The following is a 17,472-nucleotide window of genomic DNA, read 5'->3' as shown; positions in this document are numbered from 1 at the left end:
TTCTCAGTAACAGTCACATGACAGAACATCACTTGTCCCGCACCATTACAGGTACATACACACTAACTTGGTTTGTTCACCCAACATCTGCAGACACTACATCTCTGTTAAACCTTTTATAAAACTCTTTTTATTCAAGTGACTAATTTTTCCACTATGCTTCCTACAGTGACTTGTTTTATTTCTTCTCCACTGAGATCTTTGGGTAATACACGTTACAGACTTATTATCTGCATTGTTGTCACGTGATTTAACCTTGTGAGGAAAACGCTCTGAAGTTTAGAACTTTAAAATGCATCATTTTAAAGCAATTTTCGAGAGCTCGGCCTTTCTACAAGTGTCCGACAGGGGACAGTGTTTATCTGCTTTACTAATTTCCCTCCTCTTTTGCAACACCAAAAAATACCTTGAAATCGGGAGATATGAATTTTGTTTTTACATATAAAAAAATAAAAAAATAAAATCTCTTCCTCGCCCTCCTGGGCGGTGCCTCCTTACCAGGAACCACACCAGAGATCTCTGTCCAGAAGAGCACAGTCCTAGGAACAGCTAAGATCCTGCGCAGAACCCTCAGACTCCCAGGCCTCTGGTAGAGGACCCGAGTTTGAAGGAAGGAGGCACGGCCCAGGAGGGCAAGGAAGAGATTTATATATATATGTGTGTGTGTGTGTGTGTGTGTGTGTGTGTGTGTGTGTGTGTGTGTGTGTGTGTGTGTGTAGCAATCCCAAGTTATAGCAACATCAGGAAGAAAGAACACAAGAAGCTGGAGAAATATCACACACACATATGATAGATAGATAGATAGATAGATAGATAGATAGATAGATAGATAGATAGATAGATAGATAGATAGATAGATAGATAGATAGATAGATAGATAGATAGATAGATAGATAGATAGATGACTGATTAGTGATATAGAATAAAATGTCACAACTGTAAACAGTATAGTCTAAGGAAGCACGAGAATCAGTAAGCTCAAAATAATTCTTTATTCAGTTTGCTATAAAATATATTTGCACTTTTATAGTTATATGGTTTTACATTAAACACAAAATGTACACATAAATATTAAGATATTTCATCAAAGTCCTGACTTATGTAGGATTTAATCATTTCCTGATGATGTAAAAAAAAAACTCTTAGTGTAGTCAGAATATAAAAAAGATGGTGATGAAATTGACAGTACAGCAAGAGGGCACATCAGGATTAAAGTCAATGAGGACGAGTTTTAAGGTCACAGTCTTGTGATTTTCATGTCTTTCTGTGTGAAAGGGCCTCTTTCCTCTTCTCATGTTTTCAGTCAGTACAGGAACGTTCCACACCTTTGACTCTTTACAGGCCTCCTCACTCACAGGTGTTTCACTTGATCAGGTGGCGAGAAGATGTCTTTCTGCTTAGACGTCCCCCACCAGACAACCTGAGCTGTACGTGCTCACCAGGGTCCCCTCTAAAACGTCCCTGTTTGCTGACTACAGAAACGCCGAGTGTCCCTTGTGCGTCACCTGGCAGTGTTGGTCAGCAGGTTGATAAAAGGCTTCTGCAGGCACAGTGAGCCGTGATGAGGGAGAGGATGGCAGTAATAGTGTTCAATCAGATCTGCCAGGCTGGGGAAGGTCACCTCGCTGTCCAGAAAAATCAGGCCATCCTGGCAAAACACACAATCTTATTCACTGACTCCTTATGAACAAAAATGACACAAAACTATACAGAAAGACAAATAGAAAGGTTGTTTTTTTAACTGTACCTCTTCAAACAGTCTGTAGTTTCTGGCTTTGCTTATGCTGACGTCCCAGACCACCAACACCTGCACGACACACAAGAGCTCTAACTTTTACATTACAGACATTAATAATTACTCACTACATAATGATAACAGATCATTTATAAAGAAAAAACTGAATAAAAGGTAGATTACTGGTCTGAGAAAGCAGTTTTAGAAATTTCAATGAGCAGCTTTCCTAAGGGATCTCTTACATGTCTAATAGTTCAGATGGTGAATTAGCTTTGGACTTTTTTATAAAAACATTTCTTCAGATTGTAAGTAATCATGCTCCTATAAAAAAGCCAAATTTATCACTGAATATTAAACTATATAATAAAAGACAGATCCAGTCCCTGAGTCACTACTTAGCTTTCTGACCTGCTTTTTAAATGAAATAAAGTCTGCAGTAATGCAATGCAAATGTACTGATCCAGCACATCAAACCAAGTCTATTTATTATTTTAATATTACGATCAAACATGGTGACTGTGATCTAAAGGATGATGCTTTCAACAGACATTTTACTGCTGCTGGCAACCAGTTTGATGGTGGTTTAGGCGATTTTCTACAGTAATGTCTCAATCTCAAACTCTGGATGATAAATCCACGTTCTACTCACTCGCTCCTGATTGGTGTCAGTATATTAGTCCAGGTAAACTTTGTGTTGAGGTTCCTTCAACCAGTGCAGATGAATTGGACCCCTTTTTTGTCTGTCTTTCAGCTCATTTGATTACCAAGGAAATAGCTTACATACTTAATCTTTCTATATCATCAGCTGTCATTCTAAAATAGTTGTGTGTAGTCAGCCTTCCTCAGAGAGTGATACCTCTAATCTAGATAATTACAGACCCATTTCCAAACTTTCCTGCAAAACTACCGGTACTAGAAACCTCAATAAACCTACATATTAAAGAATTTCTGCATTTTTTTCTGCAGCATATTCCACATTAAATCCTTTTAGTTTTGTCTGGTTTTAGATCCCATAACTAGCACTGCCACCACTCATGTTACCATAATATTACCATAGTTCAACTCCCGAGATAAGAAAAGTCATTGTGCCACAATATCCATTGATTTCTCTTGGGCTTTGGACTCAGTAAATACTAAATTGATCCTTAAATTTTTAAATTTTATTTTATTTAATTAGTAATTAACTGTGTGTCCAATTCTGTGCGAATTAAGAATCTTATCTCCTACAACCCCTGTAGTGTGCTTCACTGTCGTCACTTGTTGTTGTGACAACCCTTTTCCCCGCCCATATTAGCCTATAGGGGGCCTCTGATTGGGTAAAAAGAGTTATTTAAGAGCGTAAATTACCTAATCCATATGTATATGTGCACCTGGATTGTACAGTGTGCTTTTGAGTTTTAAAATAGTTCCCTCTGCCTACACTCTATCTTTTGCTATTTTGCTATTTTTCTGTTCAATGAGAATTATTTTTACCCTTGAAGTTCTGGTTCCAGAGTTTCTGATGCCGTACAATCCATCCTGTGGAGGGAGGGGACCCTGTTTGAATAACCTGCAAGGACAAACAGGCAGCGCCATAACTGCATGTGCTGCAGCTGACATCAGATACTTATCTTGTTTTGCCACCGGGACAGAAAACTGTCTGATCGTAAAGCTGGTCTCAGGGTTTCATACCTTTCGACAACGCTGGTTTCAGTTGTGTCGATGAACACAGAATCTGGCAATTGCATCTAAAGAGTCAAAAATACCTCTCAATCCACAATCTTAACACAGTGGAAACAAGAAAAAACGGTACTGAGAATAATACCACGGGGGGGGGAATCTTTTGAGAATGTTATATTTTTGGTCAAAATTGCTCATACAACCTTTAAACATGCCTAATAATTTAAAGCTCACAGCATTAAATATGTAATCCTTAAAGCACATCTTATAATTTGTAGGACAGACAATAAAAGACACATTCCACCACCAGAGTGTCTATTAGAAAATAGAAAAGTTACTCTTACATATTCATTTGTTTGTTGTAAACAAAAATAAAATCACTAATGAAATGTGTTTTTCACCCCAATATTTTCATGTTTTTTTCTTAACAGAGACTTAGCAGAGGTGCGTATCGGACTTGCATGTGATATCCTACATTCTCATAGTCATCAGACTCATCTCCTCCTCTGCACGGGCTCAAGGTTGGTCTCCTTGGGTGCTTGGAGGACATTTTTCCTCCCAGCGAACGGAAACTCTGTCCATCTGGAGAGGATCTTCTGGGGAAAAATACATTTTAGCTTTAATGTTTCAACCACACCCACTTGTTTTGATTTCACCAGAGGACATTTTTCTGCAGTTTGGATAGATTTTCACTTACTGAGGTGGGACTCCAGGATTTTTGATCTTGGTTGCAGCTAATTGAGGTTTGGCTGATGGTGGAGGTGGTCTGGGTATTTCTGGTATATTGTAAGGTCTACTTTTATTCACAGGCGGCCCTTGAGGAGTACTATGCAGTGGTAGGTGACCAATGGGTATTTCGCTGAGGGACAGGGAGTCTGACATCACCCTCCTTTGGGAGGACGCTTCAGTGTTTGTGGAATGCAAAGGTGTTTGACAAGGTCTAATGCGATGGGTAGCCGTCACTCGTTGGTGGTAGCTGTCAAGCGATTGGCTCCCTCCAGAATTAGAGGGGCTCAGGGTGGGGCCATTTAAGGCCATACTGGTCTCCAAGTGGTCACAGATGGGCAGAGTGGAAGCGGACTGGATCAACACTGCTGGTGGACTCCGCCAGTCTGTCTTGTTCTGCCCCTCCGTGCATGGCCACCGGCCCTTAACAGGTTTCGTATTGGGGGGAGGTGGAGGTGGAGGAGTGGAAGACACGGATATCTGGGGATGAGGGACAAATGGGCCTGGAGGAGAAAGGCGTTGTGGCCGGTCTTTCAGTACTGGGGGAAGAGGGATCGCAGGTGGTGGTTTTCTGGGGAGGGGACTGGTTGGGTTTCTGTGTAGAGGTGGCCCAGGACTTGGTGGAGCCTTGTTAGAAACTGGACTGGAGTCATGATGGTGGTGGGATGCTGCTGGCACTGGTGGGGGTGGGTAGGAGGGAGGGGGCCCTATCGGGTGACCTGTGACAGACAGAGATACCCCACCTTCAAAATGCTTGAAGGAACTGAACTATGGATTAACTGTGCAAAAGTTCATAGATGTACCATAACTAGACACCTGTCTGTGGGGCTCACCTGTACATGTTGGGGAGGAGTCATTGTCTGGCTCCAAGTAGTCCTCTTCATCATCCTCATCATCCTCCTCACAGTATTCTGCACAAAATTATGTTTCTTAATGTGCCAACACAGGAGTTAAATTGTGCTTTATAATTTAAAAAAGAAAACTGGGAAAGACAGAGGCTAAAGGTGTGAGTGCCCATGGAGGTGGTCTCACCATCCTCTGTGTCCACCGGGTGTTTGATATCCATAGGTCTCTCTATGGTGCCGTAAAAACTGTCTTCATCTGAGTCAGAACCACTGCAGAGCCAGATTGGAGAGTTGGTAAAGGGCGATGACAAACTGTTGAAGTGTCTCATAAGATATTGATATATATATATAGGATAAGTAAGTGTCATCTACCTTAGGATGGTGTTAGACTCATTTCTGTCATTATAGTGATCGATCTCCCTCCGCAGGAACTGCATCCATTTCTATTAAAAAAATGTGAAACATAGGTGTTTGCATGTACACATGGCATTTCGTAAGAACAGATTTACTCTATAATTCCATGTTATTACTGTCATTTTAGACAGAATTGCAACTTTGCTTGAGTTCCAAATATGGATGTGCCTCCCCTGAAGTGACCTGGTTGTTTGTTATGGGACATTTTACAAATTGTTCTTCTCTGTCTCGAGAATTCAGATTATTAAGTTTTAAAGCAGGCTCATAAAATTGGAAACATTCCACTGAGTCACAAATCATAATTTATTACAGGCTCCTTAAAATTAAGAAGCAAACTGTGTGAGAGAAAACGTTAGAGTAATTTTAGTTTCAAAGGTTTTCCTTTGCTCTGTCGACGTCTGTGTGGTGTGTGGGTGTGTGCGCGCGCGCGCGTGTGTGTGTGTGTGTGTGTGTGTGTGTGTGTGTGTGTGTGTGTGTGTGTGTGTGTAAATGTTCTCACCCTCCGCTCGTTCTCGCTGGCTGCAGAGAAAAACCACGTCCTGTGTTTCTTACTGAAGTGGACGATCTTAAAAGGAAACACATTACTGGACGTTGTTTCCTCTGCTGCTCTCATCACTCTGTGGGTCAGACATTTTTCTGTGTTATTAAAAAACATCCATGTGAAAACAGAAGAATTTAAAGCACCCAGTGAGTATTATAGCAATGCAACAACGGAAAGAACATCTGAGCATTGTGCATCTGATTGTGATAAATCCGATGTAGTTTATCTGTGTGAGTGGAATAATAATTCACTCACACGCTATCTATAGTCGATTGTTATAGAACCTTCAACCCACCTGTTGTAGCCGTTGAGAGAAAACGCCCCCTGTGGTGAAGGAGAGGTACTGCTCTTAAAGTAGTACATGCAGCCCTTGTGCAGGATGGTGTACCTGAGGGGCCCTGTGACACAGACACAACTACCTGCATATTAATGCATACTTGTGTTGTTCATTTGTTATGATTTACACAGCAGACAAATAGTAAATTACATTGAATTAAATCACAGATTAAGTACATCAATTTGACTATAATAAATACATGAGAAGAAACTTTTGCATTTATTATAGGTCAGTATAGTTTTAATATACTGTTTAAATAAAAGAGTATTTAAAATGTAACTCTGCAGTATATAAACATTTCTACATCTGCCGAGATTTAGAAGGTGGTCGAATGTTTTACACATCACTTAGAGTTGTAAAGTAAAATGGATCAGTAAAGTTGATAAGTTCACAGCTCATAGCTTCAATAAAGTAAGAAGTCCAAATCCAATACAGCTTTAACTAAATTTTTACGCCGTTACAGATGATTTGGTAATAGTAGCAAATAGCTCTTTGGTTGACAAAGCAGTGTTTTCATGCGCCTTTGGATTCATTGGATGAAGACTTATTGACATACATTTCCTGAGGCTGAACTGACTTCCTCCCTTCTTATGGAGGTATCCAGCAATGGAAACTCCTCCAGGCATGGTGAGCAGGTTCTGAGCCCCAATGGCTCGCATTGGCACTGGCCAGAAAACCTCGGGAGATGACATGGTTCTGCCAGGAGAAAAGAGGAGGGAAGAGGAGAGAAGATCAGACGGAATGTCCCCATTACTGCGTGACCACTGACACATGGCTCCTCCCATTTGCTGCTACAAACTGTAAAGAATAAGACAGAATATGATCTCTGGAGATCAAACATACTGCAAAGAATATTTGTGATAACTCTTGTGATGCCGATAAAATTATTCTTTGTAAAAAAAAAAGAAAAAGAAAAAAGGTAATAGGAGAGAGAATCTGGATCGTCTGCAGCCCTCAAGGACTGGATTTGGGTACACCTGTTATAAAGACTGTTATAAAGATTAACATTATATTTGGCCAGCTATAATATTTGGTCAGCTTTATTTTTAAAGCTGACGAAACAAACAGCAGAAAGATGTTTGATCTCATTACGTACATGTCAAGAGCATCAGCAGCGCAGAACATTATGGGAAACTACTAAAAAACTAATCAAACTATAGGCTATACTAAATTTGGGTTAGTACCCAACAGACACTAATTCCCCTTTCTGAGCTCATCTCAGTCTAGGTTCAGAGAGTCATTAGCTTGTTAGCATTCTCTTTTTCAACACAAACCATACAAATGCACTAATGCTCTCGTGGAAAATGTACATAATTGTGCTCCAATATCAGAGAAAATGAAATTCAAAAATCACTGAACACGTGCGGTAAGATGATGCCAGAAAAGCTTTTAATGCTAATTAGATAACTAAGCATATTGTGATTGAACTCTGGTTTTCAGCATCACATCTTAAAGTACCTGAGCTTTTGTGGTGGTAAAAATCTGGTGAATTATCAAAGAACCTTTGGTTTTTTAGCGTTACTTGTTTTGTAAAACGTTTGGACTGGCATTAGTTTGGGAAGTTCACCATAAAGAGCAAGAAGCCTGATGTCTGAATGTGAGTGCTCAACCTTCTTCTTACAGTTTAGTGGTGTCAGTAGCCTGTCTGGTGCATGGATTCACTCAGAAACAGTTCACATTTACGACAAAAAATCTGCTTCTGTTCCTTTTGAGAGCTGCCAGCTCTGCATTTTCCTACCTGGTGCTGATATTCTGAACAACAACGCTGTCCCTCACCCGGCTGACAGCTGACGTGAACACCGTGATGGCTAACTCCTGCAGTAGATCCATGGCTGAGGTATAACAGAAGAAGAATCCAACCGTTTTGACTGTGCAGCCTGCGATGGCTGGTGAAGCTCATTAGATCCAGCCTGTTTCTCATCATCAGACTCTGCCAGCCTTTTACTTTCTGGACATCATGTCTGTCTCACCCTCCTCTGCACGGAAACGCTGGAACTGAGATAATGCCCCAAAACAAACACACTCGCATGAACACACACGTTCATGTCTTCTGAGTCATTGTACAAGGTGTGTGTACGGGTGTGTGTTTGCTGGTTGTGTGTCTAAAACATCTAAACCCCTAACTTCCAACCTATCAACATCATCAACAGCCTCAGGGGAATGTTCTCTCTCCCTCCCTCTCTCTCTGTACTTCCAGAAATATGGCCGTATCCCCTCCCTTTGAGATAAATCTTGACAGGAAGCATTGTTTGTTCTAAAGCTTTTTTTTTCATCTGCACTGTTCCTTTTTGGAAATAATAGCATTTATAAAAGCTGTATAATCAGGCAGTTATATCCGTGCAACTTTCTGGTGCTGTAGTGTTGACAAAGAATCACCTGATTCCGTCTTAGAGTCATAAATTCAAGAGTTGTGTGATGATTCACGCAGATTCACAAATAGAAATCTTTCAGAAATATTTGAACTGTCCAAACTGTCTTTATGAGGTTTACATGTTCTTTTCTTCTTTCAGCTGGAAAATTATGCAACGGTGAGTCAGAGTTTAGGAATTAGACCAAAAAATAGAAATGTGGGAGAGACATAGGCGAACGGCAAAGGAGGGGAAAAAATAAATACAGTAATTCACCAGGGTGGAGCTCCAGTTTATCTCTAACCTCTGAGTGCCCTGTGTGTGTGTGTGTGTGTGTGTGTGTGTGTGTGTGTATGTGAGAGAGAGAGAGAAAGAGAGAGAGCGCTCTTATCTTGTCATTTATTTCACTGGCTGGCCAGTCTCTTTACTGAAAACTCTCATTATTTCCACTGTTTGATACTGGGGTCAGACCTCTTGAGCAGGTTCTGTGTCCCCATGACACCAAATCTGACCTATTGTGAATCAAAAGAAAAAATATTACAAATAAGTTTGAGTTTAGACTTTATAATGATATGAGGAAGCCAGTTTCTGTGACTCTGGTCAGAGTATCACAGCAACTGGACCGTTTGAGGTTCATGAAGTCGTCTGAAACTGATGAAGCCTCTTAGATGAGAGGTGAAACTCTTACAGTCCAGGTGCTGTGCTTCAACTACAAGAACTAACATGACCTGGATGACCTGGATGAACCTTCACAGACAGTTTCTGTGACATTATTCCAATTAGAGAAGGTGATGAGCGAACAAGGCTGCAGATTTCAGACGGTTGAATCTTGCCCAAACTATTTCCTTTAAACTCAGGTGGCACTTCTCATTACTTAACTTCAAGTATTGACAATCCCCAGAAGCAAAATCGCATAAAGAGAAGCTCAAAAGCCTTGTTTCTTCATACATGTGTGCCTTTTCCTTCTAATGTTGAAAAGCTGATTTTCAAGTCATTCTTTAAAGACATACCGGAGCGTCAGGAAGCTCTTTCCCATGTTTCCTGCCCAGACACTTGAAACTACATCTACATCTTATTTGACCAAATTGGATCTCATTCAAAATGCAAAAGTCCTTTAATTTAAAATTTGCTTATCATGTTTACCAGGCTACATTTTTTTGTTTGCTTTTTATTTTGGGGGACAGAAAAATATGCTATTTAAAGCCAAACATGAAATTGTCCCACTCTTCTTAGTCCAATTCCAGATGACAGCATCAATAAACGGATCAAATGATGACATTTTATCTGCGTAAAGAGACAATGCTTATCATGACATCGGGTTTGGGGTTGTCATGGCAATATGAGCAGACGCTTCTTTGTCTGTGAATCCGTATATGCATAAAAAAGCAACGGACTGATGACAGAGACCAGACAGGAGCCGATCTAGGCATTAGAAACTGAAATTAAGCAGTCAAGGCAGGAAAACCCCACAGCCTGATGCCTCCGGGCAGGATTATTGCTAACAACCAGTTTCATGAAATGCAGAAAGATTGCAGGAGTTCTTCAGAAGTATAATGTCAACTTGAATACGTCACTCATGACGCATTCAAGTTCTGCTCAAGTGCTTCATAGAAAATGTGACGGTGGCAATAGACAGTTTTGCCAATGAAAGAAATTACATCAAACAGCTTATCAATAAATGGATGTAAACAATTCAGATAAAGAATATAAAATTAATGATCGCATGAATATTTATGATTAAAGTACTAGATGGTCATACAGTAGATGTGGATAGAAAACTGGTCAGATTTGCATTATTGCAATTATAGAAGAGTATGATTTGTGCCCTTTAGCTAAAAAAAAAAAAGCCTTTGCATTTGCATTTGTGATTGAAAGCTCTTACATGTCAGCAGAAGTTGAGTCAGTGGTTTTGGTAAGAGGTTAAATTTGCAGGTTTGCTTCACAGCTAGTTGTTAGATTATCTGTCTGTAGAGGGGCAGTAAGAAGGGGAGCTAGTACCAAAACCAGTGATAATAAATGAGGAGGGCTAAAATACAGGATGTTCACATCGCTTAAACTTACCTACAACTGTCCTTGTCTTGTTATTTAAGTCTGTTTTTATCTGTAGCAGCAGAGATGACTGTTGTCCACACTGTGACCACAAAGGCCACCTGAAAATGGACTAGTTCTTCTACAGTGCTCGCCCAAGCATGCAAATGCTGAGGCTAATGGCGAATGCTAACCATAATCTGTGCTCGTGGCCTCATTAAGAGCTGAAATAACAGCCCGTCCTATTTCACTTTCAGTCAGTCGTTCCTGTGTCCTTCTATCAATGTTTTGTTCCACAGATGCAGATGATCAGACCTAGAGACGTGCCTGCATTCAACCTTCTCTCTCTTTAGCCCACCTTCCTCCCCCGACACACATTTCCTGTAACTGTTGCTCTCTCTTTCTGCCGTCTCAGAAAAAAACCTTTGCAGAACTATAATTGCCACACATTGGTTTGTTTGTTTTTTCCCACTAGAAATATATTTATCTGCAGGTATATAGGCTATATATTTTATTAAAAAAGAAAATCTAGCAAATATGACTGAATCTGTGGTCTTCTCAGACGTCATTCCCTGCTCATTGTTCAGGGGGGAAATGCTGTTAAGTAGTTTGGTGGTCAGGCAGATGAGAGCTGTCTGACTAAAATGACTAAATCTGCTCTAGTGGAAAACAAACCCATAAACTCCCCCAACGATATAATTTCCTTCCACAGGGTACTTTTTCTTACACTGCTGCATTAGTTTAGGAGCAAAGACAAACATTGACAGCACATTACAGCTCTCTGCTGTCCTTTATCTCACTACCCTTCTTGAAATGTCACTACTGCAGCATTGACTAACATCAATAAAAATGTTCTTTGCAGTGTAGTTTCATCATATTCAGCCATTCTAGTCTCTCTTTATAATCACTTATTAAGAGATTTGAGCTCAGATCTTTAGTCCATTTTATCAAAGCCTCTCTTATTTCTTTTCTATTATCTTCTTGAAGTCGAGCTTGTCTGTCCTTGTTAGTGACTCCGCCTGTAGTTTCTTTTAACAGAGATGAAATCAGTGTGTTTTCTCCTCCTGAGCCCTCACAGCACATATGCAGGTTGACTCACTCACTTACATGTCATCCCTCTGTTCCCGAATACACATTTTGGAGGGTCGTGCGAAGGACTTCTTCCTCACCGATGGAGCAGCCATGTAGGAGGACATGACTGTGGCACCACGGGACAAAAAACCACCATACTTTTTAGCCGTGTGGAGCGACGAAGGATGGGCACATGACCGAGCGAGCCCAGAGTAGTTTGCAGAATAGGACTGATGGCGTCAAAATACAGATTAAGAAGAGGAACAATGGAAGAAAGAAGAGAAAAGGTGAAAGGGAAGACTGGAAAAGATCACGCTAGATAGCAAGTCTGGCATCATCTGAAACCCACAGCCCCCGAGTCATTTCCTTGAGGGGCCTCCTCCTCAGGCAGTGGCCTCTCATTGGCTGCACAGGTGCAGCAAGTTCCTTCCTGCTTCCTGCAACAGAGAATGCGACGTTCTACCACACACACACTCACACACAGACACACATTCGGATGTACAACCTGAGTGCAGGGGACTTTCCTCTAATGCAAAATTCAGTCACAAAATTTAGGCACATAGGCATGCACGCACACACGTACGCATGCACGCACACACGCACGCACACACACGCACACACACACACGCATTTTCCATTTTTTTGGCCATAGTTCTTGCACAGTCGAATAATTAATGAGGATTAGTTAAAGACCTTCGCTGATGTTGAATTCACCAACGTGAGAAAAAAATACAGTGAAAAATACAGTCTTTCCAAGTTTGAAGAATTTCTAAACAAACAGCAGACATACAGAAAGAGAGTTCTGCAGCTCCAGCGGGCTCAAGCACATCAGCTTTAGGGTCAGCCTGCACTGAGAAACCGCTCAAATGTATACATAAGGCTGGTCCTCACGGTCATTACTGACACCCACAAGGCTGAAAACTGTCCTCCAACTTCTACATCATGTGTTTACCACCTTAATGGTCTCATGGTCTCCATTCCTCTGCCCAAAGTGTAGTCTCCCTGTAACAGTCCTACTGCCATCAGGGGAAACAGTTATTTGAAAGCAACAGCCAACTTCAGGCTGTGATAATAATGCCTATTGCATCACAGAGCCATATACAGCCAAGTGTAAATAAATACATAAATGGTCATCATGGCTTATTCTAAAGTACAAAGTATGAATAATATAACTCAGTTTTGCAGTTGATGTTCCAGCTAAAAGATCACGATTTCATGCTATTGCACTATTCCGTCTTGTCTGATGTCACTCAGTGACATGTGTGTATTGTGATATTGCTGATTTAGGACCATGCCTGAAATGTTCGAAATTGAAAACGCCCATTCTTAAATGTGACCATGTAGGTAACGTTTCTGACTGACTTTAGGCTGTAACTGTAGTATGAGTTCAATATGACTTCACGTGACTTCCTGTGCTTTTAAAATAAACTTGATTTGGAGACAACATGGTGCTAAAAATACATGTTTCCTGTAACAATGTGAAATTCATTTAGACAGGATATGAAAGCTTTGACAACATCACGATTCATATGATTCATCTATTGGAAAATCTTCGATTAAATACAAAGGTTACATTTTACTACTAAGTGCTGAAGAGCAGGAACTGCAAGATGCAATAAAAATTTTGCTTAAAAAATTAAACTCAAATTCAAGCTTTGACAGTATGTTTTAATTTAAATATCATTACTGGTAAACAACTAAAACTATTCAGCTTTAATTCAGTCTAAAGTGGTCAGCCAAAGGCGACTGTTAGCAGGATGAGCTGAACTAGCTCATTAAGACCTCAACTATTCAATACAGCAGAAAAAGGAACAAACAGGCTGGAAGTGAAGCTGTCACGATGTCACACAGCAGTTGCTGCATGATATGGAAAATAAGGTCATTATGACAGGTAAACAGAATTTGAAGAACAGTTAAATACATTCCTGTTTTCATATTCCTGTTTTAAATACATTCCTGCCCACTGTGAAAATATTCATTAAACAACAGCTCATATGTGATATTACAGTATCTTTATAACAAAGCATTTGGAATACACTGTGACAATAACATGCAGAGGGGATCTAATGTTACTATTGCTTCATACCAGCGTAATATTTATCATTTTTATGTGTATGTTTTCTATAGATTGTAGCACCAAAGATGCTTTCAATGAACCCATCTCATCCAGCTGTGCTGGCCGTAAATATTTATGCATCTCAGCTGTCCTGCATGAACCCTTAACCCCAACCCTAGCGCAGCGCACTCTCTTTGGATGTGAAACTGACTTGAGCACAGCAGTGATTGAATTTGCTCATGATGCAGTGTTTCCCCCACAAACAGCAACTGAGGACAGACTGACAAAAGGGGGATCTGTGCAACAGAATATAGGACAGGCTGTAACTTGCTAGAGAGGCTCATGGCAGAGCAGTATTAGAGCTAACCTTTAGTAAAGAATCAGACATAAAATTAGAGCTAAACTTACCCATGGATTACAGTGTCAGGGGTGAGACCTCTCTTCAGTGTTTGAAGTCCTGCAGAGCTCAAAATTGCTCACTTCCTGTCCCGGCATTTCAGAGTAACTCTATGCAGTATCATAACCACCCCCCCCCTCCGTCACAAGAGAAACTGGGTTCAGACAACCAGCAGCCAGCATAAACACAAGAGCTGAATGGCTACGGTAATAGACTTTAACCCCTGCACTGCCAGATATGGGCAGTGAGGTACGTTTGATTAACTGGACTATAATGATGGATAATCAGAATATAATTCCATTTGTCTCCACTATCACATCTCATCAACAGTATTGACACAAATCTGTCAGATCTTTTTAAATGAACTGAACTTTATTCAAGCAAAGACTAAAGATTTCTTCTTTTTTTTTTTTTTTAATTAACCCCATGCGTCAAAGAGGACACCCTCTGGTTCTACAGAGAGTCCTTAAAGGTGGTGTTAGCAGCCTGAAACTGATTCAGTCAGAGCTTTTTTCTGCAAAATGGAAAGGCAGTTTTACATTTATTGCTCCAATTTCTCGACCAGTTTTTGGTTTGCTGATAGGGGAAAACAGTGAGTTACTGCACAGCAAGTAATATTCATATGTAGTATTTTCTTTATGCTATAAAGAATTTTAGGTTTAAATGTTGCGCAGACTTCCTGGGTTTAACCATCCACAGCTGATCCCACAGGAGTTTAAAATCAAACATCCACACACGACCATCATGGCCTCCACCGTTGAGTGCTTGAACAGCAGAGGGAGCAGAAAGCTTCATCTTTATCAATGATGGAATTTTATCTGCATTTCAAAATACTTTGGGGTCAAAAATAACCTCAGCGCTACACAACAGATCACTCAGGTAACACAGAGTTATTCCCGATGCTCCTCGCTGCCCTAGTGTGGCTGCTGGTCCACCGGATCACATTTCAGTGCACCATTATAGAATGCTCCTATTGTATTATTCTGCCCTTTCTTCTTCAGTGGAAGGCTGTCGTGGCTGGGATGTGAAGCTTTCAGAGGCAACAAAGGAGCCTTTCTTCAAATGTATTGACCAATTTGTTTTTCATATCTGTTCAGAGCAGAGTTCTTTCTGCACTCACTCAAGATCCCTCAGATTTGTGGACCTACACTGAATTTACAAGGACAGATGAGCATGTCTAACCTTTATATGCAGAATGGAGTGGATGACCCTTAGTGGAGGGCACTGTAGTTGGGAGCCACACTCTGGCCCCTTACTTGGCCAATGAGGACCCCCCCCCCCCCCCCCCCCCCCTCTCCGCAAGCACAACCCCAGACTAGGCTTACACAACTAAAGACTTTGTTAGACTTTGGAGGCCAAGTCATCCTTTTCAGTTTAAAAAAAACCTTATAAACTTGTGTCAGTCATTATGTTAGATTCAAATTATCTGATGTTTTCACAGAAAACTTCACACTTTCACCTATACGATCCAGAGATGGGATGTGTGTCTGCAAATCGAACTTGAGTCATACAAACAGAAACTTCAGACTTAACTAAGACCCATGAACAATCATCGTGCATTCTATTTTTGGCATGTCAACATTGAGGAGACTTTCTTACGAGTTTCTGTCCTTTTTGCAGAGGTATGCGGCCTCAGATGGTGGTAACACTATGGTGGCACTTTGTCATTTTGTTTAATAATAAGAACTTTAAAGAAGGTGCAACATCAAATTTTATTTGGGACCTAAACACTCATTAGCAGACATGTTTAACTTAGTATCATCTATGTAATGTGAACTTAGCTTGCAACTAGTTTTTTAATATTTAAATATTAATATTTCAAAATAGGGGTTAGCATTTGCATGTCAAACTTGTGACACGACTGACCCTTATAAGTCACCCTCACAGAGCCAGGGGTAGTGGTGTCTAGCTTGATCATTTTGAAATGTAACCATTCTGTTGCATAACACTTGCTTAGATCGTACAGTAGGACACCTAAAAACCTGCTAATGTTTTGTGGACAATGTATTTGTAGAAGAATAAGGTAAAATGATTTTAAAGCAGGTATAGTATTTTGTTCTTTGCGACTCAACACAGGTGATTGTCTTCACATAAAGGTTACTCTTTTGTTAGTAAAGGAGTCACAATAAGGAATAAAAACTCCAGTGATGTTCCAGATTTTGTTCTCTGATTTTTATAGTTTTGTGGTCCCACAGAGCCTTAGTGTGCAACATATATTGAGACTGTATGATCATGTTGAAAAAAAAGCAACATTTTCCTAAAGGATAGATTTCTGTTTTTCCTCATATTGTATTGCATTAGCCTGTTTAAAGTGATCATATAACAGACAACTTATCGGACCTGAAAGTGTATGAATAAAGGAGGTAAATGATTTGAATTTTTGTGCAGGTCTGAGCAGACTGGATAGCAGCCGATGGAAGAATCCTCATTAGAACCAGAAGAGACATTAAACTCTTTTTTAGAGACTTGGACTCGTGATGAAAGACTTGTGAAGATCTCTGCTTCATACTGACAAATTAAAATATAAAATTAATAAAGACTGACTCTAAATAATGAATAGCCCTACAAGTTACAAAACAAATCTAGCTTTGAACTCACTCATCTGGTAAACAGTGAGAGCCTAAAAGATGCAGCATCAGGGACAACTCAGGCAACTGAGAAACCTGCAAGTGCCAGGGAAAGGATAAAAAACCCTTCTGATCAACACTTTACACCCTTTAAGCAATACCCTTTTGATGTATTGTCTGTCAAGCGAAAAGTATCAATTCGTATAACATATGCAGATAACCTTTTTTGAAGATTCAGTGCGGGTGTAGGTGTTTTCATTTTCCGATTTTCCTATGCTGTAAGTATGTGGACGGTGAAGATGTGTTTAAACATGTAGGTGGACACGCAGAGTTAGTGTGAGAACTCTACTGTAGGTGTGGGGATTGAAACTACTCGTGTTAGGTGAGGACATGTGAACAAGTTGCAACAAATGATGCACAGAATCTTTTTTATTCTATTGAAGGAACTGGGAAAGCCAACTGACTGAATCTTATAAGGTAATAACAGGAAGTCATCACCAGCGTCACACCACCACCGTATCAACTGCACATGTGTGGGGGAAGGGGCAGAGGAATGGAGTTTTGGGGTCAAGCCCTGGTTGCAGACAAATGTTGTAAGGTGCGCTGGTAGCAGAAGAAGCACTTGGATGCTATAGTGAGCACCCTTGAGAAAGACACCAACCCCCCGGAAGGGGGGGTGGGGGTTGGGATTAACTGGCGACTTGTCCAGGGGTGTAAGCTGCCTTTGGCGGTATGAAGCTGGGATAGG

The 17,472-nt window shown here is 40.5% G+C and overlaps 1 protein-coding gene across 4 annotated transcripts; it reads right to left on the bottom strand.

Moving 5' to 3' along the window:
- Positions 1-973: 973 nt before the first annotated feature.
- On the bottom strand, positions 974-14,307 carry sh3bp2 (SH3-domain binding protein 2). 4 transcript variants are annotated; one of them, XM_029837866.1, is made up of 13 exons: positions 14,169-14,307; positions 6,814-6,953; positions 6,216-6,318; positions 5,879-5,996; positions 5,338-5,408; positions 5,153-5,235; positions 4,954-5,031; positions 4,092-4,839; positions 3,870-3,990; positions 3,407-3,462; positions 3,209-3,284; positions 1,748-1,807; positions 974-1,648 (listed from the first exon to the last, which is right to left on the bottom strand). In XM_029837866.1, the coding sequence occupies exons 2-13, from the start codon at positions 6,947-6,949 to the stop codon at positions 1,502-1,504; spliced, it is 1,797 nt and encodes a 598-aa protein (XP_029693726.1). In that variant the 5' UTR covers positions 6,950-6,953; positions 14,169-14,307; the 3' UTR covers positions 974-1,501. The 4 variants fall into 4 exon arrangements, with proteins under 4 accessions (XP_029693726.1, XP_011616755.1, XP_029693723.1 ...); XM_011618453.2 differs by lacking the exon at positions 14,169-14,307 and adding an exon at positions 7,996-14,137 and having other exon boundaries at positions 3,870-3,987; XM_029837863.1 differs by lacking the exon at positions 14,169-14,307 and adding an exon at positions 7,996-14,135.
- Between the last annotated feature and the right edge of the window lie 3,165 nt (positions 14,308-17,472).

Source organism: Takifugu rubripes, chromosome 6 (assembly GCF_901000725.2).
Source record: "Takifugu rubripes chromosome 6, fTakRub1.2, whole genome shotgun sequence".
NCBI lineage: Eukaryota > Metazoa > Chordata > Actinopteri > Tetraodontiformes > Tetraodontidae > Takifugu > Takifugu rubripes.
The sequence above is the reverse complement of the archived record's forward strand: the minus strand, read 5'-3'. Positions and strand labels throughout refer to the sequence as shown.